Source organism: Rhinolophus hipposideros (genome assembly GCF_964194185.1).
Source record: "Rhinolophus hipposideros genome assembly, chromosome: 18".
NCBI lineage: Eukaryota > Metazoa > Chordata > Mammalia > Chiroptera > Rhinolophidae > Rhinolophus > Rhinolophus hipposideros.
The window spans coordinates 2095056-2120833 of NC_138064.1; the positions used below are offsets into that span (position 1 = coordinate 2095056).

Below are 25778 nucleotides of genomic sequence, written 5' to 3' on the forward strand. Positions count from 1 at the left end.
GATAAGGATAGTATACATAATTTATAGGGTAATGTTTTTACATGTAACTTGTGGAATGAATAGGAGATAAAATAATAATAAAAGTATGTAAAAGTATGTAAATAATCAAGTATGTAGAAGAAATAATTACAAAGCTTACTTAGTGGACATGAACGTAATTCTGGAAAAATTACAAAATACTTTTTTGTAAGTACATGTGGATAATTTATAAACAAAGACTTTATGCCAAGTCATAACTCTCAACACGTTGTAAAGAACCGACATCACAGAGGTTATAAATCCTGACAACAGTTCAATTAAATTATAAATCATAAGAAAAACTAAATTGTCTCCATATGCTGCCAATTAAGAGATAGAACTCAAATTTCCCACAGGACAAAGGCTACGTCACAACAGAAATGATAAATCAAACGCGACCAATACAGAACAAAAAGAAAGAAAATGCACAAATCGCCAATGTCAGGAGCGGAAAAGGAGAAGTCACTACAGATGTTGACGATATTAAGCTAATAAAATGGCATCGTGGGAAATGTCTTCTTCAGCCGCAGTGGAGTAGCACCCTTCCTCCAAGATGCTCCTTCTCCTACTAAAACCCCTGGACACGCATGCACTGGAAGACTGGGAGGTAGAAAGGAGGAGGAGGCCCCTAAGAGCTTTGGGGTTTGAGGACCCCCTGCAGGGAGTTCCTCAGCATCCAACTGCCTCCCGTAGGTCTCAGATCTGCCAACAGACAGACAAAACATATCGCCATGAAAAAATGAAGGACGGGAAACAGATGACCCAAACCAGACAGCCTTTCCGGCTATTCCCACCCTACCCCAGGCAAAGAACCAGCGGTGGGAAACTGCACCTTTAGCCTGGTTTCAGTGGTCCTGGGGGGCTGGCTTCTCACTCAGCCCTCTCCCCGCTGAAGCACATGGCACTCCTGTCCCTCCCTGGGCTGTGCCTGGTCCATTCCTGCACCTTCCACACTGAGTAGACATCCAACCCCTGGTTGGACCCTCTTCTGTGCAGGATTCCAGGCCTGCTATTGGCCCCGGGGGTGGTGCTGTATACATAGCGGGGAGGTTTGTCTTCCAGAAAGGAGCTGGCTGGCTCAACCTGCCTCCAAGTGGATGGATGGTGGCTTTGACGAATAGTGCCACATTGGAAACTCAGTGTTAGTCTCTGGTGCACGTAGGTTTGCTATGCAGAGATGGCATTAGCTAGAAGAGCCCAGGAGAGCAGGAGTCCATGCCAACGGGGCCGTATGGAACTCCATCTTTTATCCTGGCCGTTCTGTTCATGTGTTCCTGTGGCTTCTGGGGCAGCTGATGATGGAAGCTGGTGACGTCAGCTGGCTGAGGCACAGTACCCACCTTCAGCGTCTCCCCCAGGAGGAGGCCACAGGCTTTCTACTGATGTTAACTTGGGAGTGAAAGTCTTCACACTGTGTCCATGGCCATGTGCCACCCACAGGCCCCTGCCCGACCTCCTGGTATCCAGTCTCCCAGGGCCTCTGGCTTCCACAGGCTGCTCCCCCATTCCATTAGTCCAGAGACTTCAAGGTAATGGGGTACATGGCAATGCCAGGAAGTTATATGAGCCTGAGCCCATTGGCTCCTCTCGTTTCCTATAAAACAAGGCCGCTCGTCAGCAGTAAGGTTACGATGAATGTAATACCAGCAGTTAAAAGCATTTAGTAACTGCACAGATGTTGCTTTTGGCAGAAATATTCAAAAGCAAATCGACATTCAGTTCCAGTAGGAGCAAAGTGCCGCCCCTTCCTGATGAACTTGAGCCGATGTACCTAGCCTGCTCTCCGGTGGCTGTGTCCTGGGCAAACGCTGCCATCCTGGGGGCTCCTGGGTGGAGTCTGCTGCTGGAAGATTGGGCAGTCGGAGTGGCCGCACAGGGTATGCGTGGTGGCCAGGCAGACCCTCGTCTGTCACCATGGCCACTCTGTCCATGGCTGGTAGGGAGAGGCTGACCATTGGCCACAGAACAGGTCATCTTGTCCATTGGATTCTCATGCTTGTCCTGTGCAGCTTCTGTTCAGTGGGCACACTCTGCACTCGTTTGGAGAGATCTAGTCACACACCTTTCCTCACGACACCTTGTCACCTCATGTCCACGTCTCTGATCATTGTTGACTCATTGCTCAGAATCTATGCAGATCTGTACTTTGCACCATCTCTCATTCCCGACAAAGTGGAAAACAGGGGCGCTGGTCACCGTTCCACCCATTGAGAAGGTCACACTTCAGCACTCCTTTGGGACCACCCGGGAGAATGGCTGTAGCTGTGCTCGTCTGGGTGCTGCTCAGGTATCACGTAAAATCTCCTACAACCAGGCTCAAACATCTCTCCCCCAGTAAACTTCCACAGAGAACTGCCCGAGTCATAGATGCAGGGTGAGCGAGGAGGCGGGAGTGGGAACCTGCGAGTCTGAGCCCTTTGCCCATTATGTCCCCCTGCCTCAGGGCCGCCTGAGCCGGCTCTCACAAGGCACCACTCCAGTGGCCGGTGAGCGCTGCTGTGCACCGCCCACCTCCTGGCTCAGGGCCTTAGAACACACCCACTTCCCCGTGGCAGCTCACGTCACATGGTGTCGTGGAAGCCAGGACTAGAACCCAACACGTAGCCCGAAGCGGTTTCTCATAAGGAGAACAGTTATCTGAAGAGGACGGCATGGCTTTTCCTGACATCCCCAAAATTCACACTGACTCACATCACCTCCAGGGACCTTCCGAGGCCACACAGCACTTTGCTTTGCTGTGACATTGCCAGCGCACTTTTACTGGCTGGGCCACACTGCCCAATGGGGAGTGGCCGGAATAGTGGCAGGGCCCCCTCGACAGCCCGTTAGGTTACTAGTAAATGAGCAGGAGTAACCACCCTGCTGAAGCAAACATGGACCCCAAAATCAAGAGAACCCCCTCTTCAGCATTGAACTCCTTTCTTGGTGAAAGAAGCCAGATGACAAAATTTTGTCCATAATCGTAGAAGGATATCAACATGTCCCAGATCACAGGACCCCTAGAACTTTCACCGGGGTGTCAGGTTCCTGAGTTTTTGTGGGGCGTATACCCACCCTTCTGACATGCACGTCTCACAGAACTGTGCATATCATCAAGTAATCCCAGACTTGTCAACCTCAGTGTAATCCACTGTCGGGGTCAGAGTTCAGCCAAGCAGGTGAGGCGACAGTGAGTGCTACCTGCAGCTGCTCAATCAATGCCTTGAGTCCAGAACCCGGTAATCAATCCTTCTCAATCCAATCGGTGCATCCACTGTCACTTTCCGTCCACTCTGACTGAATACTCTCAGGACCTGCTCCCACGTGCACCAGGTACTCTATCTTGTGCACACATTTATGGCCTGAAACAGCCCCACCAGCCATCTCGGGCCCTGTGTGTGAAGAGTCTGGGCGTATCTTCACAGGGCCATCTGTGGGGAACAGAGCTTCAGGAGAGCTGTTGGCTGGGCTGGGTCCTTTCTGGAGCACGTGGTCTTCTTTCTAAGCGCATTGGTTGTCGGCAGAATTCAACTTCGTGCAGTTCTGAACTGGGGCCCTGCTTTCCCCGCTCTGACAGCTGGGGGCTGCTGTCAGGTCTCAGCGCCCCCTGCAAGTCCCTGCCCTGCCCCTTGGTGCCCTCACGGGCCCCCTCACCACGTGGCAGCTCTTCAGTGCCAGCAGGGGGATTCACTCTCGTCTGCTAAGATGGGGTCTTACAGAACGTAGGCTAACCACGAGGGTGACTCTCCCACCTTTGACAGCTTCCTTCTGTGGTATCAAGTCAAGTCACAGGTTCTACCCACTCAAGGGAAGAGCATAATACAGAACAGAACTCATTGGCGGGTCCCCACAGGTGCTTCTGACAGCATGGGTGCCCCAGGGAGTTTTCGGTGGAAACTGGCTAGCTACTGCAATTTTTTGGTATGTATGGTGGGTAACACCTGGTACCAAACACCCTGGAAACTGCCAGGATTCAAGTTGAGGTCTAAGTTCAGAAGCAATGAAAAATGATGAAGGTGGAGAAGGCAAGGTAGCTATTTCAGGAAGACCATTATAGATTCCTCGGGCAAAGGGAGGCTAGCTCCTCGGGGGAGGGAGGGAAGGCTGCTTCTCTTGACAACAGAAGCCAGTGGGATGTTGGATTTAACGTGCTCAGCTTGACATATCCTCGCCTCCACTGTAAGGGTCCTACTCGTTCTAATCAATGCCTTACCTCTAACATTGGAAACGAGTCAGGGTGGGAGTTCAAGTTGCTTTGTAATTCCGCCCACCATCGGATTAGAATTTAAGTGTATCCGAAATCTGTATGGCCACAGACCTTACTCTGGTCATGCTCCTGCTTTTTGTCTCCTCTTATCCCACATCTCCTGTCTCTTCTTGACTGGGTTCTGATCTCCAGCACCCACACCACCACTGTAACTCAGCTTCTGCTTTCCCAGCCTGACAAGATACTGACCTGACAGTTTTCATGGCCTCAGAAAAAAGTGTCAAAACTTACATTCCTTAGCAGTTCTAAATAACAGGCCATCGAACTTAGGGAGTACAAAGAGAAGGATATGCATTTCAATCCACCTTATTATACAATCAGGACATTTGGGAAACTTTAGGAGGCTGTATTGTTTTAGAGATGGACACTGAGTAGGTCTTTTCCTGGTTACAGAAAACATGTGCTAGGGGAATGATAAGTCAAACAAACAGAATAACGGCAAACACGTTACATATGCGAGGAAAGAGGGCTCCTGATAAATCTCTCAAACTGTACGAAAACAATTACATCATGACCCTGAAAGTCCAAAGGGTTTTTTAAGAAACATCATCAGGCCTAATAAAGAAATGTCATTTCTCTTCCCTTTTGTATTTGTGGGAGGATTCCAGGGTAATATGTGTCCATGGAATGGAGTCATGTGAGACAGTGTTATTACCTGGTCAATTAAAAGCAGCCTAATAGAGCCTGGGTACAAGTGACCTTGTTTCCTGTCACCATCTTACACAATCGTGCCCAGGTCCAACATGTTTATGTCTTAAGAAAGGGAATGTAAAGGGAAAAGTGGAAATGTCCAAGAGTATAAAGTTGATACAAATATGAATAAAACAATAATTAGAAAACTGAAAGTCTGCTAGCTTTGTAAGTTACTCATGTATTTTCCTGTATTTTAAATTGTGGATAATTTTTCATATTCAATTTTTCATATTCATGAGTGAGGATGGCAGTACCATCTGTCACGTAATACTCTAATAGTGAAGGAAATGAAATCAAAGTGGTGATGACTGATCCTCTTCCCTAGAGGTGTTCTCGGGGAAAGAAATTGCTTAATTTCTGTTTCTCTCCACATTGTGAAAGTTCAAATGCTCATTTAGGAACATACAATGATTACTCCATTCTAAAAGGTCAAAAAGACAATTTAAAGGACTTCAAAATGAGATATTTAAGATACCCACATTAAACTATATTAAAAACCCATGGTATTGTTGGGACTGGGCTTTACACGAAAGTGGCTCAAACTGTAATCAGAAGATTCGCAGGCTTTCCAAAAAGTGACTTTGAACTACGAAAGGTCAAAGTAAAAGAAATAAAATCCCATAAAATTAAATCAAAGAAATGACCAAGCTGAAATGGAAATGAACATGGAAGATGGGTCGGCGTACAGTGAAGACAGCCTGGAGATATTTTTTGGAAAATCCTGGAAAACCTTTCGGGCTAACCCTATAGTGTATATGCAACTATTTTTGAAAAGCAATGATACAAGAAATACTTTGGGGTCCACTATAGGTCTGGCATTAATGAATTAGGAATACTGGAGGTTGCCTCCATAAAGCTTTTGGACATGCAGTTTTCAATTAAAATGATGACACCATTTTTTGTAAAATCTGATCCATTTAATTTTGGCATAATAGTGATTTATTATGTTACTGTTTCCACACATACTTCTGTGTTTAATAAACCAACGAGGAGCCCGCGACGGCCTACTTGCATGCCTTTGCCCCGTAGGCCAGGCTGCTGTTGCACCGAAGGCAGTGCGTCCCATCGCGGGGATTGTAGGAGCCAGGGCTGCAGATCACTGTGGAGAGAGAGGCAGTTAATAAGCAGCGGCTTCCTCAAATGCCGTGCGGCTTACTTGACATGGAGGATACATTTTCAAAGGTTCTGTTTTCTTTAAAACTTTTGTTTCTAACTGTGGTAAAATACATGTAACATACAATTTACCATCATCACCACTTTTACATGTACGGTGTGGTACTCTTACATATGTTCACGCTGCTGTACAACTAACCTCCAGGGTTTCCCATCTGGGAGAATCGCCACCCCACACCCAGTGAACTTCTCCCCACTCCCATCCCCAGCCTCTGGCAGCCACCATTCTACTACTTATTTCTATGAAATCTGACCACTCTAAATACCTCATATAAGGTGAAAAGCTTTAACTTTTCACTCTGATCCTGGATTAGAACAAGACTATGGCCTAAAATAGTTGTACTGATCACACAACATTGAGTTTAAAAGGTTGAACGGGCCATCCAATAAGTTACAGCAGAATCCACACAGGTCAAGGTTCCACCTATGGTGGAACCACATAAGGTATGATACTCCCGTGAGAACCATGACTTAGATGTATAAAGACAGCCAAATGTGGAGAGGAGTTGCAGCTTATTTCTGCTATGAGTTGATAAATGTGTAATTTTGGAAAAGTTACTTAGCCTAACTGAACTCAAATTGACCATCCCTAACATAAGGATAATGTATATCATGAGTATGTTACCACAGTTACCGCTGCATAACAGAAAGTAAAGAAGGATAGAAAGAAACAAAGGTCAAGGACATTCTCTGTCACTGATGAACTCTGGGATTCCGGGTAGTAACTTCTCTTAGTTCTAGTTTCCTCATTTGTACAACAGGCGCAGTAACGAGCAGGTCCACACTATTCAGTGAGGCCTGGAATGACTCAGAAGAAAACAATCCAGGGGGTCACCGGGCACTTGATAAATGCTTACCCCACTCTTTGCCTTGGGGGAAGGGGCCCTCCAGCTGGGCTGGGGTCTCTGATTACCCTGTTCCTCCTTTTGGTACTGGAATGTAGTCAGCCAGGGATTGCCAGCGCCGCTAACAGCGCACCAAAGGCATGGTTATCATGGAACAAAGAACAGTCTTTTCCTGGAGCCATGATTCCATGATACATGTCACTGTTTGGCTCTGGGTCGTATTATATTATTTAAGTTCACATCATTCCTTTTAAATACATTTTTTCAAATTGGAAAATATTTTAAGCGTTACTCAGAGAAAGTATTTTCCATTCTAGGTTCCACAGAGTTCCTCGGGTTTTAATAGATATTTTATTTGGGGAATTATGTTTCATGTGGAAAAAGAACTGGTTAAACAGAGTTAATCAGATTTACCTGCTAGAGTAATAACGAGAGTGTATGTGGTACAATTCTGATGGAATAAAATATTCCTAAATGTGTGTGACCATGGTGTACGTTCTTTCAAAACACGTATTAGTATTTCTCGAAACACAACTATAGAAATGCTGGGCAAAGGTACTGAAAGTGTTAAATCATGACACATAGAGAGGAGAAATCTGCATGCAGTCTACACAAATACTTTTATTGTCACAAAAGAATTGGTACTGGCATAAAATCATCTAAATGCAAGTTTATAAATACGGTCTTCTAATAACTATTCTGAGAATTAACAAACCTTCACAATAAAGTATGTGTAATACTACAGAGAGATACTAGTGTAATACCTCTGAGTGATAGAGGCTACAGATAAGACTGTAGCACTCTCTCCCAGTGTATAGCCTAAAATATTTTGTTGTCTTTTAAGTGGAATGGAGTTTAGCAACATATCAGAAGGCAAGGCCAACCAACACAAATGATCATATTTTTAAATACTAGCAACAAATACCGGAATCCAAAAGTCAATCCATACCACTGATAACAGCTCCCCGCAAATGAAACAACTCGATACAGACCTAACAGACATTCAGTCACATGCCACATAACAACGTTTCAGGCAATGACCAAGTACGTGTACAACGGTGGCGCCAGAAGATTATAATGGATTATAAGCAAAATGTTTGTGATGTTGAAAGAAAAGGCTGAGCCTGACTACAATGCTGCATTTACTGCTAGTTCCGAGATGCGAGGTTCAGCACGCTGTCCCGCTGCCCTGAGCCCCCCGTGGCTGGGCCTGCAGCTGGTGAGGGAGCCGAGGAGCCCGGGGCCTGACCTGCCTGCCCCAAAACACCCATGCGCACGCACGTGCTCTGGCACACAGCCCTTCCCTTTCCCTCCCTTTCTTTTCTCTGTTTCCTCCCAATGCTCCCTCGCTCTCACGCTCACTTTTGCCCTTATCCTGACCTTCTCTTCTTATTTCTTGTCTCAAGCTTTTTCTCTTTGGGTCTTTTTCTGTCTCTGCTCTCCTTTTCTCTTCCTTTTCTGCCCCCTTTCTCCTGCTGTCTCCTCCCCTTCCCAGGGCATCTCCCTCCACAGCCCTCCCCGGGGCCTCCAAACACAAGTGGGCACACACTCGTTATCTTTTATACCATATTTTCACTGTAGCGCTTCTATGTTTAGATGCGTTCACATACACAAATGCTTACCATTGCGTTACAACTGCCTACACTATTAGTACAGCAACATGCTGTACAGGCTTGTAGCCCAGGAGCAAGTGTGTGCAGTGGGCTCCAACCCCTAGATCTCTGTAAGGACACTCTATGATGTTTGCACAACAAAATGCCAAACAACACATTTCTGAGAATGTATCTCCATCACTAAGTGATGCAGGACTGTACGTGAGACCTGTTAATGATAACTACTAACCACTGATTAAAGAAATCAGACAATCTAAATAAATGGATAGTCCTACTGTGCTTATGGATTTGGAAGATCCAATACCGTAAAGGTATCAGAACTCCCAAATCTTAAATTAATGTATATGTTTGACACAATTGCTACCAAAATTCCATAAAAATACTTTCATTGTTGGTTTTAAATCAGACAACCTGATTCAAAATGTTATATGGAAAAGCAAAGGAACTAGAATAGCTAAAACAGCTTTCTAAGAAAAGATAAAAGAGAGAAATCACACTACATAATCTTAGCATTCACCAGCTACAATAAAAAAAAAAACAAATACATAGATCAATGGAACAGACTGCTTCCATGATTAATTCCATCAAGTATTGAAAGAAAAAATAATACCAACCTTACAAAAATTCTTTTGGAAAATGAAGTAGGAGGGAACAATGCCTAACTCATTTTATGATGTTAACATAAGTATATCCCCCCCAAATGGCAAATAGATTATAAAAAATATAAACATATTTCTCTTGAAAAAAGGTGCAAATATTAACAAATCAAATCAAATAATAAATAAAAAAGATAAAAGATCATGACCAAGTAGGGTTTATCTCAGGAATGCAACGTTGATTCAACATTAGAAAATCAATCAATGCAAATTCCTATACTAACATAATAAAGGATAAAATCATGTTTTTTCCGAAAGATGTAGATAAAGTAAAGGACAAAATTCACTAACTATTGATGATCAACACCAGCAAATAAGAGTAGTAGGGGACTGCTTCAAACTAACATCAAGCATCCAGGAAGATCCTACTGTTAGTATCATACTTAAGAGTGAAAAAAGTTATTTATCTCTAATATTGGGAAGAGGGCAAGAGAGCCAGCTTTTGTTTCTATTCAACATGGTTCTGGGGGACCCAGCCACTGAAATAAAGTAAAAAAAAATAAAAGGATAAGATTTACATGAAGGACTATTGTTTGTAGATGGTATGTTTATTCATATAAAAATACACAGAGCGTCTACAAAATAATTATGAGATCTAATACATGAATGAAACAGAATCACAGGACCCAGGTTAATATTTAAAAATCAACTGTATTATTTTATGCTAACTGGAAAATTAAATCATTAATACAATTCCATTTACAGTAGAATATAAAAAAAGGGAACACCCTTATGAATAAATGTAAGAAAATATTTGCTAGAACAGCACAATGAAAACTACAAAATATCCTTGAGACAAATTTAAAAGTATTTACACAAATGCATAATCACCATGTTCACTGTTTGGAAGACTAAATATGTTTTGGATAACAATTATCATCAATTTTGTTTCTAGAATCCATGCAATCTATTCAAATTACTGTAGGTTTATTTGTAGAAATTGACATGCTAATTCTAAAATGTATATAGAAATTCAAAAAAATAGAGAATAACCAAAGCAATGTTTTAAATGTAAAACAATAGTTGCTATAAAGCTACAAAGTTAAGACACTTTGGTATCAGTGCAATGACAGACATGTAGATGAATTAAAACCACACAAATGGAACCAGGTGAATTTCTGATAGGGGTACCAAGGAAATTTTAATAGAGAAAGAAGTCTTACAAATGGGGCAGGGTCACCAGGACCAGGTATCTCTATGGTAAAGAGAAAAACTAACTCAAAATGGACAATAGACCTAAAACCCAAAAGTAAAACTCCAAAGCACAAAACAATAAGCACGGCAGAAAATCTTTGTGGCCCTAGAATAGGAAAGATTTATTAGAAGACACAAACACATGAACCACTGAATAAAAAGGTAATAAATGGACGTCTTCAACTTTTTCTTTGAAAACAAAAATGCAAGCCACACTTTAGGAGGCTATGTTCAGAAAGAAACACTGCCCATGCTATATTAAGAAATTTTTGTCCATACTAAATTAAGAACTCTTACAACTCGGTAACTCAACCAACCACTTACAAATGGGGAAGATATCTGTACAACTGTGCAAAAGAAAATCAATATCCAATAGGAACTTGAAAATATCTTTCAAAAGGAAAATGAAAATTGAAACCACAATGAGATACTACTAGTACTACACACACATCGGAATGGCTAAAATCAAAACGAAAGACCACACTATGCTTTGGAAAGGATTTAGAACAACTGGACGTCCTCACCTTCATGGTACAGCCAGTTTAAAAACTAACTTGGCTTTTTTTAAATAAAGTTAAACAGACACTTACCGTACAACCCAGCAATCGCAGTCCTAGGTATTTTCCCAGGAGAACTGAAAACATATGTCCACACAAAGACTTGTACAGGAATGTTCAGAGCAGCTTTATTTGTAATGGCCTACAACTGGAAACATCCCAAAGGCCCATCATCAGGTCTATCCGTACAATGTGGTCTATCCGTACAATGGAATACTACTCAGCAGTGAAGAGCAACGGACTATTAATACATGCATCAATACAGACAGATCTCAACTTCATACACTGTGTGAAAGAATTCAGACAGAAATTAGAGACCACGTGCTTCATTTATATAATAGAAACTTAGGAAAAGAAAACGCATGCAAATCTATAGTGACATTGAGCGCATCAGTATTTGCTTGGGAATGGATGCTGAGGTAAGATCGATTACAAACAGGCGCAAGCACAACTCAGGATATGGCAGAGAGCTTTTCCTCGGTGGCAGTGACAGTTTCATGGATATAGACATGTCACTACATGGTTTCATTTCAATGCCTGTAGTATGTGAGTGTTGAGCCCAAACAAAGCAATTGCAGGAGTTACTTAAGGCACGGCACCATATTTATTGATCATTATGCAAACCAATACTATTCACCAGTGTGGGTCCCCTCAATCAAAATGAAAAGGATAAAATACTGAATTGGAATAAAATTCTGAGGTGGACCTGAGCAGAAAGGGAAGACGACAGACTGCGGAGGCCTCACAGCAGGCTGCCGCTGTGTCCGTATCTGTCACTTTAACTCGTAGGAGATAAAGCAATGACAGGGTATAAAATTGGTTCGGAATAGGTGATATGTGCATACTTGTTTACAGTATCATTTTCTATGATTTCTCTATGTTAAAATATAACATTATAAAGAGAGATTTTTCTCCCAAAGAGCCGTAATAAATACACACACACACACACACACACACACACACACACACACACACACACCCCTACCCTTGAAAACCATTGCATCAATGAGGAATTAAACATTTGAGGGGGAAATTATATAAATTTTAAAGCAACCATTTAGAAGCAAGAAGAGGGAACGATTAAAGTTCGTGGTTTTTTTTACAATAACAGTGCCCTAATATTAACATTTTACAAATATTTACAAAAAAAGAAAAACTACAGGCCAAAGTCTCCCATGAATATAGATGCAAAAAGCCTTAACTAAATGTCAGCATGTAAAACCCAGCAGATATAGAAATTAGAAATAATCATCACAGGTAGTTTTTCATTAGATAAGTTTGTGCAAAATTAGTTTAACATTTGCCATCAATCAATGCATAATATGATAAAAGATAAAAACACCATGATTATCTCAATGACAAAATTCAATCTCATTCATGATGAAAACTAAAAATAAATAGGGAATGGAAGGGAATTTCCTTCCTTAGCCCGATTAATGGCTTCTCTGTAAACCCTCCAACTTTTCTCACACCTGATCAGGAAAGCCTTCAGACCTAGGCCATGGAACAGGAGAAGAATGCAACTCCCACCAGTTCTGTTGGGCACTTTTATGAACATTCTAGCCAGACTAATGATGCAATAAAAATAAAGAGCAATAAGATATAAATAAAAACGTGAAATTGTCTTCATTCCTATATGACAATGAGTAGGTATAATAAAAATCTTAAAAATAAAAAAAGCTTTCAAAACCATAACTGAATCTAACAAGGACACATAATACAAGGTCCATAGTTCCAGAAGAAAACAGGAAAAATTCTTCATAAATTTAGGGTAAGCATAAATTTCTTGGATGGACACAATAGTTTTGGTCATTAAGAAAAAATTGAGAAACAATTAAAATTTCTGATATTTGAAATATACTATTAAGAAACTAAAAAGAAAATAAACATTGACTTGTTTCCAGGATATATAAATAAATCTTGCAAGTCAATATTTAGAAGAAAAATAACCTGATAAAGGGTAAAGGAAAATATTTAAACAATTCTCAAAGAATACAGATGAGTGCTCAAAGGAAATGAGACGATGTTTGATTAGTTTATAAGGTAAGTGCAAATCAGACCATAATGAGATAGCACTATACTCCGGTTTAGATATTTAAAATTAAAAAGATGGACAATACTAAGACTGAAAATGTGAAACTAGAAATCTCATATATTGCTTATGGGTGTGCAAAATCAGACAATTACTTTGTAAATGTTTGGGAGTTTCTTAAAAGGTTAAACATACCTTACCATATGACCCTACAAATTAACTTTTATGTATTTACTCAAGAGAAATGAAACAACAGGTCCACACAAAAACTTATACAGAAATGTTCATATACAAGCTTTATTCACAATAGCCCCAAACTAAAAAAAACCCAAATGCCTGTGGATAAATAGTGGTATATTTAATAAGTGAGCGATTGTGAGTGCTTGTGAGTGGCATCAGGGAACAATTTGGGGCAACGCAAGGGTCTGTGCCTATAGTGGTATTGGTTAAATGGATGAAAACACTTGCCCAAACTCATGAAATTGTATGTACACTGGAACTAAAGTGGGTATATTTATTACAACCTAATAAAGTTGATGTTTCACACAAATAATGCTCTCAGCCCAGATGGTTTCATTGGTGAGCTCTATTCTATGAAACATTTAAGAAAAAAACACCATTACATACACACACACTTACACACACACACACACACACACACACACACACACACTTTTTCAGAACACAGAGGAGGATATTGCATTGTGAACTTGTTTTTTTAATGGCTAGCATAATCATAATGCCAAAAATGAGAAAGAAATTATAATAAAATTCATAATATAAATAACACAAATCCTTAAAATATTAGCAAGTTAAATCCAGCAACATACAATGATGAAGTGGGGGTTTGTCCATGGAATGTAAGTTTCAATAAATATTTTTGAAAATTAAATACAATTCGTTATTTTATTTTTATAAATGCAGAAAAGCAATTGACAAAATCCAATTCTCATCCATGATAAAATAGCTCATAAACTAAGAATACATATGAATTTCTTAATCTGATAAAAGAAATCCAAAAATCCTACAACTAGCATTACACTGCAAGATGAAATACTGCACGTTTTCTTCCTAAGATCAGGAACAAGATAAGCATATCTATTTTCATAATTTATAGTAAATATTAACTCAAGGCCTCTGCAACAGGAAAGAAGAAACAGAGAGCAGAAAGACTGAACTAATAAGTAATAATGTATTTGCTAACCATGATTGTTACATAAACAAATGAGAGGAGCCTACAAATTATCTCCTATAACAAGTTTAGTAGGTCACAGAAGATAAAGCCTACATGCAAAATGAGTTTATATTTGTCTCTTAGCAGTCAATAATTAGATAAATAAAATTCAAAGTCCAATTTAGAAGAGTGAAAATGTGTAAGACCGTCTCACTGAAAATGAAAAAATATTGATGAAATTAAAGAAGCCCTAAAGAAAACCGATCCTCTCCTCTGTTCTCCATCACGGCTGCACCAACCTGCAATCCCACCAACAGTGTACAAAGGTTCCCTTTTTTCCACAACCTCACCAGCACTTATCTTTTGTCTTGCTGTCTTTTTGATAATAACCTGGTAACAGGTGTGAGGTGATAACTCATTGTGGTTTTGATTTTCATTTTCCTGGTGATTAGTGATGTTGATTGAGGACCTTTGCATATACCTGTTGGCCATTTGTATGTCTTCCTTTGAGAATGTCTATTCAAGTCCTTTGCCTATTTTTTTATTTTTATTTTTATTTATGTATTTTTTCTTTGCCTGTTTTTTAATCTGATTATTTAGTGTTTTTGCTATTGAGTTGTATGAGTTCCTTACGTATTTTGGATAAGAACTTTTATCAGAACTATTTAGCCATGATGTGGTAACAACCAAAATGCCCATTAATAGACAAAAGGATAAAATGTAGTTCATATACACAATGGAATATTATCCAGTCTTAAAAAAAGAAGGAAATGCTGCAGTTTATCAAAACATGGATGAACCTGGAGGACATTTTCCTAAAATAAGCCAGGCACAGGAACACAAATGCTGCATGATCTCATTTATACGCAGACTCTATAAAACAATAATATCCATAGAGGCAAAGAGGAGAATGGTGGTTGCCAGAAGTTGGAGGGAAGGAGAAATGAAGAAATATTACAAAGTTTCACTTAAGTACGATGAATAATTTCTGGAGATCGAAGTTCAGCTATGTGACTATAATTAACAATATTGTATTACATGCTTGAAATTTACTGAAAGATATCTTAAATGACCTCACCACAAAAAAGGTGATGGATATGTGAATTAACATGATTGTGGATATTATTTCAATATGCCAGGGGTGCCAAACAAATGTACATAAGTGGACACTTTGGTCAGCGTTGCTCAAGCAGTAGTTCGCCGTAATCAGAAGTGTCTAGACACTGATGGTAACCACTTTGAGCACCTCTAGTCATTGCAGAAGTCAAACATGACTTGTATTCGTCTTTTGTTATCGGTATATATTGAGTATTACAATTTTAATACAGTTTTCCTTTCTTAAAATGTGTATACATTTTTTGGGTACCCTCTGCATATATATATGTGTGTATATGTGCATATATATATAGATGATCAAATATATATGTGATCAAATTGTACATCTTTAAAAAATTGTCAATTATAACACAATAAAGATGGAAAAAAAAAGAAATAGAGATATACCATGTTTATGAATATGAAGCCACATTCTCTCCAAATCATAATTCTGTCAGGTTCATCGGAAATGGAAAGTGACCAGGTGATTCTAGGAGGGCGCTCGGAAACATAGCCGCCTATGTAGATGCCCAAACAGGGTAAAGGGTAAGGGATGAGCTTTTCAGTAAGTGGCACTGAGAAACTGGGGATTCTATAAGACATAAAATCAGACTACAATGTTACATGATGTGTAAAAAAAAAAAAAAATTCAACTGCAATCTCAGTCCATACCACCTTCTTTTTCCTCATGGTTAAACACGGGAACCATATTTCATTCCTCCGCTTTCTTCCCCTGGTTTACAGTCCACAAAAGATTTTTCTGGATTATGCCTCTTAAATATCCTCTTAAATATCCTAAATCTATCCACTTCCTTCATTGCCACGGCTAGTACTCAGCTCTGAAGCATGCCATGCTTAGTTCTCTGCCAGGAGAACTCAGTTCACGAATCTCTGTACAATCTGCCCCTTCTCATGACGCAGGGTTAGCTCCACTCAGGAGTCACACCAGTGGGAAGCCTTCCGGGACAAGCCAATGAACGGAGTGCCCAACCTCACCCTACTTACTCTCCATGACAATGGGTCTCCACCTGAGCCCGCGACCTGCTCCATTCCACACCCTTCTCTGCCCTGCTCTACGTCTCTTGGAGTAACTTCATAGACTCCATTGCCCGGGTTCTTTTCTGGATCTGCCAATGGGGGAAAGGGTGTTAGAGGGCTGCAGGGCACATCCTTTCTTCCCCTCCTGCTGCTGCCAGTTTGGGGAGTGGCTGCCTCACTGTGCGTCTCCAGCTCCTGCCAGGCAGCCCCATTTGGCCAGCTCCAGCTCCCTCAGACCACGCTGGCATTCTCCCCTCACCTTCACCCTTCAAGCCTAGGGACGGTAACTGCTTCAAGACGTCGTCCCAACTGCCCCAGCATGCCTTAGGGGCCCTTTACCCTGCCAGTGGCACTTACATGGAATCCCATTCCAAATACTAGTGAGGAGGCCTCCCGTTTCCTGTCTGCACCCTGACTGGCCCACTAGAGTGCCACCTGGTTTAATGTTTGTCCTTGAGCCTGGCATCATGGGCACTGACTTTACTCACCCGTTTGACCACATAAGGTGTGGACACCAGAGAGGCAACTTGTCCCTGTCACTCAGCAGTGTGGACCCAGGGCCTGACACAACACTCTACACACTTCTGAATGCTAACACATTTCTGGTTGAGTGTGACATAAAATAATGACATCAGCGTTTATAATAAAGGTATTATAACTTTAATTATAAAGTTTATGAGACGATTTCTCCTTACCCTTCAGGAGGAGGAGAAGGAGGATCCTGAAGGATAAGGAGAAATTGTCTCATAAAAGTTATAGTAACTTATGCTATAGTAACTTATGCCAGGGTTTTACTATTGAAGATTTTAAAGAAACGAGGTGATTAGATGTGGAATTTACAAGTATGATTGGAAGCAATGTGGGGTACGGACTGAAGACGAGATGAGCTGGAGGGAACCCAGGTAGGAAGCCAATGCGATCGTTTCAGACACAAGAAGATGGAATGCCAACAAACGATCATCATGGGAATGGAGACAAGGAAATACGTTTGTAAGAAAGAACATTTAAGTGTAGTGGGCGGTGAGGAAGACGGGAATGAAAGGCTGAGGAAATGCTGAGTGTTGCCCAGTTACCAAGCCGCCGGTGGCAGACAAAGATATGGACTAGTCCAAGCAGAATGCAGCCAGATGAGACACAATCCTTACTTCATACAGCTATAAGGTCGCTTTGCTTTCTTTGGAAAAATGATGCTCAGCACCTACGAAAAGAAATTCTAAAATATCTGTAGTATCCATACATTGTGGGAGAGGTTAAGAGAAGGTGGATATTTTGAACTACAAAAAAATAACACCAAAAATGTCAAAAACCAAAATGTTCATTTTTTTCAAATTAGTATTCACATTCTGTAAATTTATCCAAGGAAATACAAGCTGGTCAAATACAATTCTTAGTTACATTTAACATAACAGTAAAAATAGGAAATAATCTAAAGTCCAACATAAACCAAATGTTAAATAATTCCCATTATTATTTAGCCATTTTAAATAAATAAAACAAATACGAAGACAGTAGAGTAAAATGGAATTGTGTACAACTTAATGGTTAACAGAAAATAAGTCATAATAATGTCATTATTCCCAATGAACCGTTATTCAGAGCTCTGTTAAAATTATAAATTTCTGAAGAAAATGATCAGGTGACACTACAATTGGTAAGTTGGATTTAGAGAAAGAAAACACTATGAATGTTTTTCTTTAGAGTACCTTCAGCCTTGTAACAATGGTGTTCAAGCTTTAAGAAAAACATTACTTTTTTTTTACCTTTTTATTATGAAATACAACACAGAGAGGAAAATAAGACAGAATTGCACAACATAATGAATGTCTGCAGAGAAACCTGTCTAGAAACAATTTAGGCCAAAACACAGAAAACTGCCGTCCCCTCAGAAGGCCTCCTGTGTCCCACTCCAGTTACACTCCCCCTCCCAGCCTAACCCCCATTTCCAGGAGTCAACACTATTCTTTTTTGTTTGATGATGATAATTTCCTTGGATTGCACTACAGTTTTAGCATTCATGAATAAATCTCTGTAAAACACAGTATAGCTATGCCTACAGTACACGGATTCAATTATGTTTAGATTCTTCTCCACAAATTATGTCAATAAAATGTATCCACATGGTTATAATTCCCACTCATTCATTGTTGTTACTGTATAGCATTCCATTGTATGAATATATCAGTATACATACATTTTACTGTTAATGGACATTTGGGTTATCTCTAGCTTCTACTATTAGAAAAGATGCTGCAGTGAGATTTCCCTAAGAGTCAGATCACAGAATAATGCACATCGACACACCCGACTGGAGTGCTAAACTCGAAATGTACTATAATTCCCAAAGTGGCATGACGCGTGCTCACTCAAGCAGGGTTACTGCTCCTGGAGCTCCCGCATGTTAAGCCGGGTGCTAAGACGGCTCACTTTTTGCCAATCTGACCGTCCTGTAGTAGGATCTCATTCTGTTTTTAAGTTACATTCCCTTGATTACAAGAAGTTTGAACGTATTTTCATGTATCCATTGACCATTTGGAATTACTCTTTTGTGGAGTACTTCTTCAAATCTTTTCCCATTTTTTAAAAATTGTTTTGTCTTTTTCAAAAGTGTTTCTACCAGTTGTTTATATGTTCTGGGTACCAATCTTTTGTTGGTTATAGCCATTACAAATAGTTTTCCCATTCTGTGGATTATTTTTTTTTCTCTTTGCAGTGTCTTTTGATAAATATAAATAATTAATTTTAATGTAGACAAAATTATCAATATTTTTATTAAAGTTAGTGATTTTTGTATCTTTTTAAAGAAATTTTTTCTGATGCTAAAGACATAATATTTTCCTATGTTATGTTCTAAAATAATTATGGTTTTTATGTATTTATGTCTATAATATATCTGGAGGCGATTTTTTTTGGCTGGGTCCAGTTTCATTGTTTTCTATAAGGCTTTGCATATCAGTATTACCTCTCTGGCAATTTTTGTCTTATGCATTTTAAGCCAATGTTATTAATTACTCACAAATTTAGAAACATTATATTATCATATGATCAGACAGTCTTGGTAGATTTATCCTTTCATCACTATGTAATGCCTCTCTGAGTATCTAGTAAGACTTCTTGCCTTAAAGCCTGTTTTGTGAACATCATCATATTTAAAATTGTTTTTCTCGGTCCTTTGATGTAAAGTGAAAACCAGGGATCAGGGTTGCTTTTCTGAGCAGGAAAAATTTTTCAGAATCTAAAAGACCTTCTTAGAAACAACTGTAAAGTCCCTTTGGTTGCATAATTCATTTAGAATACAAATGTACACTTTATTTAGAAATCATCTCAAGATGTTTAAATGCTCTAATCTGTAGCCTAATTATTTCTGATTACGGACAGAAGCACTAAATCACCATGAAACAGCCCCTGCTTGAAACTCCTTAGGCCTCTGAAAAGCTCTGCATGCGCATGGCAAATCGCATTGGTACAGACAGCAACAGAAGCAACAATGCTGCATAAACTATTCTGAGCTACACATTCAATCCAAAATAGTCAATGAGAAGTAGTCTGCTGCCTGGGTAGAAGGAATGGCATCCTTCCTAGGTGTTGCCATAGCAATCCTAGCATTCAGGAGTCTCCAACTTTTATGTGCTCAGAATCATCTAGGACACTAATTATAAGTGCAGACATCTGCTTCCCATGCCTTGGACATATTTTTGAGAAAGTCTTTAGGTAATTTTGATACACATCATAGTTTGAAAACCACTGCCATAATTTAAAGAGGAAGAAAAGGAATGTGGAGTAAGAGATTATGTCAAAAAGTGTTATTTCACATACGAGTGTTTTTTTGAGATGATTAAATAGGAATAAAATGGAGAAAGATGAAAACAAGATAGTACAGTTTTATAGAAATACTAGAAACTATAGAAATTACATAGTAAAACACATTTCAGAATTTTTTAAAAAAATTCTATCAGAAACAATATAATATTTGGTATTTGGGTGTAGTATATTCATGATATAATTTATAAAGTTATATCTATAATTCAAAATTTAATTGGAAATTTTTTCAGTATCAAAATGATTGAAAAAGCATGAAATTAGAATTTTACAGTGAAAAGTAATTTAAAATGCTAAGCAATGTAGAAACAAGAAAAATAATATAGGCAGTAATGTTATCTCTATTAGTTTATAAGCAAATGATCTTTATCTGTCATATACAAGCAAAAATTAAATGAGCAAAATAAGATATCCAAAGAAAAGGAAATCATCTATTTACTTAGCCGACTTCTTCTGAGAAACTAAATCAGCTTCCCCCACATAACACACATGCCTGTCCCAGTCTCTTTCGTTGAACACGTGGCGTGCCCTCATTCTGGAAATAAGTCATTTATAAAGTACCTCCTACGTTTTTGTGCTTCTATCTCGTATTCCACTTCACACCCAAATGGATTTTAAGTTCATTTAGTATGTTAATTTGGTCTTGTAACTAGGTTTTCTTCTATATTTTATATTGTCTTCCAATTCAGAGAATGATTTAAATGTCGTTTTCAATAGCATGTGTTCTTTAAAAATTTTAGAGTGATATCGTCGTGTGATACAGACAAAACTTACTGTATCTGATGGGGACCTGAGGGTCACATTGTATTTAATTAGTAATGTTCAAAAAAGGGAGCTCAGCCTTGCTTAACTAGTTTAACAGAGATGATGATAGCAAGTAGGTAATTCTAAATTAAAATATTTATTTACCAAAGGATGACACAAAAGGAAATTTAGCAAATCACCAGCGAGGAAGTATGCTGAGCAATGATAATGATCCCATAAAATTCAAAAATGAATTTTATTTCTCTCCTCTACTCAAACACGTAACTCTTACTGCCACATTACAGTCAAACTCTTTCACCACCTTTTCTGATGTGAATCCTCTAGCCCCAGTCCAGCAAACCGCCCCGGAATCTGAGGCTCCTGCCGTCGTTTGGCTTGTCCTCACGAACCCTGTCCCACAAAGCCTGTTCCCTGTCCAGTTAGTCTGTGACTGGTCCTAGCTCTCACTAGTTTGCTTTATATAGTCTCCTTTTCATTCTCTTCCTGCAGTTCCCTAATTGTTTCATGGCTACAGCTGTTATGTCTCTAATCTCTGTAGGCAGAGACCATATATTGGGGAAAACAAAACAGTATCTCAAAGGCAGAAGATAGTTTCGAAATGTATATGTAAGTTTTATTACATGCTTCCCATGAGGTCTGTCAGGAATAAAATAATTGCTTAATAAACTCGATCAAATAGTACAGCCAATAATAACTGAAATGGTAAAATGAGAAAACCTGATGACTGTTATTATCTGGACATTTACAAATGCAGGTAACATTATTTGTACTTCTCAGAGACTCACACCTATTATTTCACTTGAAACAGCTTACGTTTAACTATTTCAAAATTCTTGGAATTAATGAGATGCAACTATTCAAATGTTTTAGTTTATCTAAGTCTCTATTGAGTAAAAATATAAACGCATCTAGGAGACACCTAAATGACTAGGTTCTGGTTTCAGTGTTTGGTATTTTCATGCTTCCTCCTTATCGGTGCTCTAGAGTGATACACATAAGCCGATTATCAAAAGAGTTACGAAGTTGGCATTTGTAAGTACTTTGTGAAATTATATTGTATATCAGTACTCTTTGTCAATTTTCACATCCTTATACAAAAACAAAGTCAGAAAACAATTAAAGCAAAATCTAACCAAATAAAGCAAAGTAAAAAGAATATTCAGTGCTCTATTATACAAAAAGACTTATAATCTAATTTAAAATAGTAGAGAGAAGAACAATCAGAGAAGAGTGAATGAAAACGGTGCTCATTTTTACTTATGTTAGAAAGTCTTAAGACTGAAGATCAATTGGCTCCCTCAACTCTTGGAAACAGAAAGTCAGTGACTGAACCCATGGACTTATCCTGACCACCTGCGGCACCCTCTTCTGTACCAAGGATGAAGGCAGACCAAAGCCAGCTAGCGGCTCAGGCCCTTCAGCGAAAAACAACTGGTAATAAAACAGGTCATGTGCTTAAAAAGAGACCCCTGATTTAGACTACCCAAATGTAAACTCATTAATAAGTGATTCTCTAAGACTTGGCTTTTCGTAACTATTATTTGTGTTTCCTTCCAGACCACTGCTCAATGCTTCTAACCCCCTTTACTACAACTGTAAAGCCAACACTGAAATGAAGCCAGCTTTTTATATCTTCAGATTCACATGGTCTTTTCAAAGACACTATTTCAAATAAACTAGGTAAAAAAAATATTTAAATGACTATAAAAATAAGTGATAGGCGTTCATTTAAGCATAATGAAGTAAACTTTCATAAAAAGAAACATGAAATCATAGCTCATTACATACCACAGCACTCGGGGCATTTTGGATGCTTCAGGGTATTGATTCCATACCCTGGAAAGCAGCGGTTAATCCACACCATTTGGAGAGTCCCTTCAATATAGTAAATTTCAGGCAGTGGCTCCGCACGTCTGCCTAGGACTTCTACTTGCTGATTAAAAAATCTCTCTATGAGATTTTTAGCCTAAAATAGAAATAAAATATGAAAAAAATTATTATCACAAACACATGTAATTTTAGAGTAAATAGGGTTGCTTATGTATTTAGAAGCAGGGGCAACCAAACTCTTGAGCTCCTTACTTTCTCTTGCATTCACAGGACATAAATAACACATGTAAAAATTAAAAGGTTTCGCCTGGAAACCTCAAATATTTCCAAACATACTTCCAAATACAACACAAAGAAACCGGACATATATCCAAATGTTTCGGTCCCTTTGGATTTTGAACGATGGGCATATGAGCAAAATCAAGACAGCACTATGAAATTAAATGTATTCTAAGAAATGAACTCTAACAATTAAATGTAGTTTAAAAATGTACTTTAAGAATATTTAAGAAGCACATCCTGGGGTATCCATTCCATTCTTTCACAAACAAAAATCAGGTTTAAAAACAAAAGGAAATACAGCACGTTAAAACTTCCAGTCTGTGTTACAAAAATTGAAATTACAAAATAATTAAGGCATCATTCTGATCTATAATTAATTACCTTTTTTGTCTGTAATAATTATTCTGGATTAACTCCTAAAATTAACAAGAGGCTTATGCTGTTCAGTGACTGTTAAGTTTTACCTGTTAAAGGTATGTTCATGGGTCCCAACCCTCTACAAACCAGTTAGTTCTGCTCAGTCCTCTCATGCCAACCTGCCCTTTAATCTCGTTAGGAGTGTGGAAGAATGGACTCACACTGATCTGTAAACACTAATGGTGGTTTCTTCAAACGTCTTACAAGTTACATGCCTTCCATGAAAATTTCTATAATTATGAAAATGTTTTTCAACATACTGCATTCAGGATAGGAGATAGATAGATAGATAGATAGATAGATAGATAGATAGATAGATAGATAGATAGATATACAACTCTTATTCTATTAATTACGTAATAGCTTTGTACAATTTAAATGGCTTTCTTATGCTTTTGACAAATTCTCCTAAATTAGTTTCTATTTACTTGGTCAAACACATAAATTTTATTTAAGAAAGTACTTAAAAATTAATTAGATACAAATATCGTATCTAATCAACTATGGTTAGTGGCCAAACTTAAACGTTTCAGGAGACACAACCATAATCACTTAGCTTCCTAACAGTCCTAAAAAAATAATAACACTCCTAACACTCCTAAAAAAATAACAGCAATCTAAAAAAAAAAAAAATTACCTCTATCAGAGGAAACCTGATAGGAACAAAAATGATCATATACTCAGATTCCTGTTTCCTTTTTTTCCAGGATCTTTTATATGATAAAATGGAAAGAAGGTAAGAAATTGTTTGAATCATTAACTGAATGTTTTATGAGTATTTTGATGGTTGACATAGAGTTAATTATCTGTGCCAAACGAAGGGTAAAATTGAACTATTTGAGTTGTGTAAGGGTTACAGATATAAACATTTTGGACCAATCTGGATGATACAAGAACAAATTGTAATTATAGAAACTCTCCATAAATGAATCATCTGGTTTAAGACACAAAGACTTACTGTGACTGAATAAAACTCAGACTGCCTCACCCACACTAGTCCTGCCTTCACATCTCCCATCCTGAATAAAAAAACAAAAAGCTTTATAGAATGATTAAGAATATATGGAGAAAAGTGTTATGCAATGACTGGTCGACCACAGGACTGGAGGGAGAAAATATTACTATTTCAACAGCGATCAGCAGGTAAAATGCATGACGTTTTGCATGGAGAAGTTGAACAGCTTGTTTTAAATACCACAATCTGCTCCACTGTCCACGCCAAGAGAGGGAGTAAACAAAGGCAACTAGAAAAACTGTAATATTTGCTCTACGTTAGTCCAGCAACCCAGATGGCAACAACTACTTAAAATTATGGGAGTTCTAGACTTCACAACAAATATCACCCATTAGAGTGTAACTGAAGCTCCCATACCTATGAGGGGAGAACTAATCCCTCCCAGTTGTCACAGATATTACACTTGTAAGATAGAGTCCTTTGGAAACCTTTGGTTACCATGTGTATTTGGGACTCTGTGGAAAATTAGTATAGTCATTAAATGGGGTGGAATTAGGAAACAAAAAAAAAGAAATGGAGGCTTGAAAGTATCTTGAAGGAAATGAAAAGAAATGTAAATTTGCATAGAAAAGACAGGTGGTCTTGGTGCTCTGGGAGCAAATGAGAGAGATAAAGTTCAGATCTTGTAGGAGAATGTTCTAGTGGAGAACTCTAGAAAAAAATAACTAACCAAAAACACAAGGTTATCTCTCATATTATAGGAACATGAATAATAAACACTTGTATCAAGGAATTAGGCAGAGAACTATGAGATAAAGCTCAATTCCAAAGCAAAACCAGAGAGAGGAGAAAAAAACAACAAAAAGTAAAGGATTATGTAACAGTTTGAATTCTATGCCAGCTGGAATCCATTCCTAAGAAGCACAGTTAATCTCAGAACTTTCAAGCAGAAACAGGTAACACCACAATCTGGAGACCACTTCAATCCCGAAGCAAAACACAGAAGAACCCACTCTTCGCTCAGCGAAGTCACTGAAGCAGTGGTTGTTCCAAGGGCTGCAACTCGCGCTACAAAGTGAGGCTCTTTATAAGAAAGACTGAAAACAAATTATAATTTATGCTTTGAAATGATTAGAGATTTCAACTCACATTGTTTCTGTTACGTAGTATATTTCTAATTGAAAAAAGCAAGCATATAAGATGGAGGATAGAGCTGACATTTTAAAATACAGGATAATTGTCGTGCCGGGGACCCTGCTCCCTGCGCCATGTGTCGTGCGGGTGACAGGCGGGGTCTCTGCTCCCACTCCCCACATAAGAACGCAGAACATGGTGAGACCAAAAAGGAACACCCATGGAGCCATAGGTAGGGGAGTCAA

At 38.9% G+C, this 25778-nt stretch overlaps 1 protein-coding gene across 1 annotated transcript in view; it reads right to left on the reverse strand.

Moving 5' to 3' along the window:
- Positions 1–5961: 5961 nt before the first annotated feature.
- The window catches only part of ZPBP (zona pellucida binding protein), a gene marked incomplete at its 3' end in the record, with an annotated part of 45234 nt that continues 25417 nt past the window's right edge, over positions 5962–25778 (reverse strand). Inside the window, exons 7-8 of the mRNA XM_081079378.1 lie at positions 22704–22881; positions 5962–6056 (exon numbers count right to left, since the gene is read on the reverse strand). Of these exons, the coding sequence (XP_080935504.1) occupies positions 5962–6056; positions 22704–22881 (273 nt within the window). The remainder of the gene's footprint in view (positions 6057–22703; positions 22882–25778) is intronic.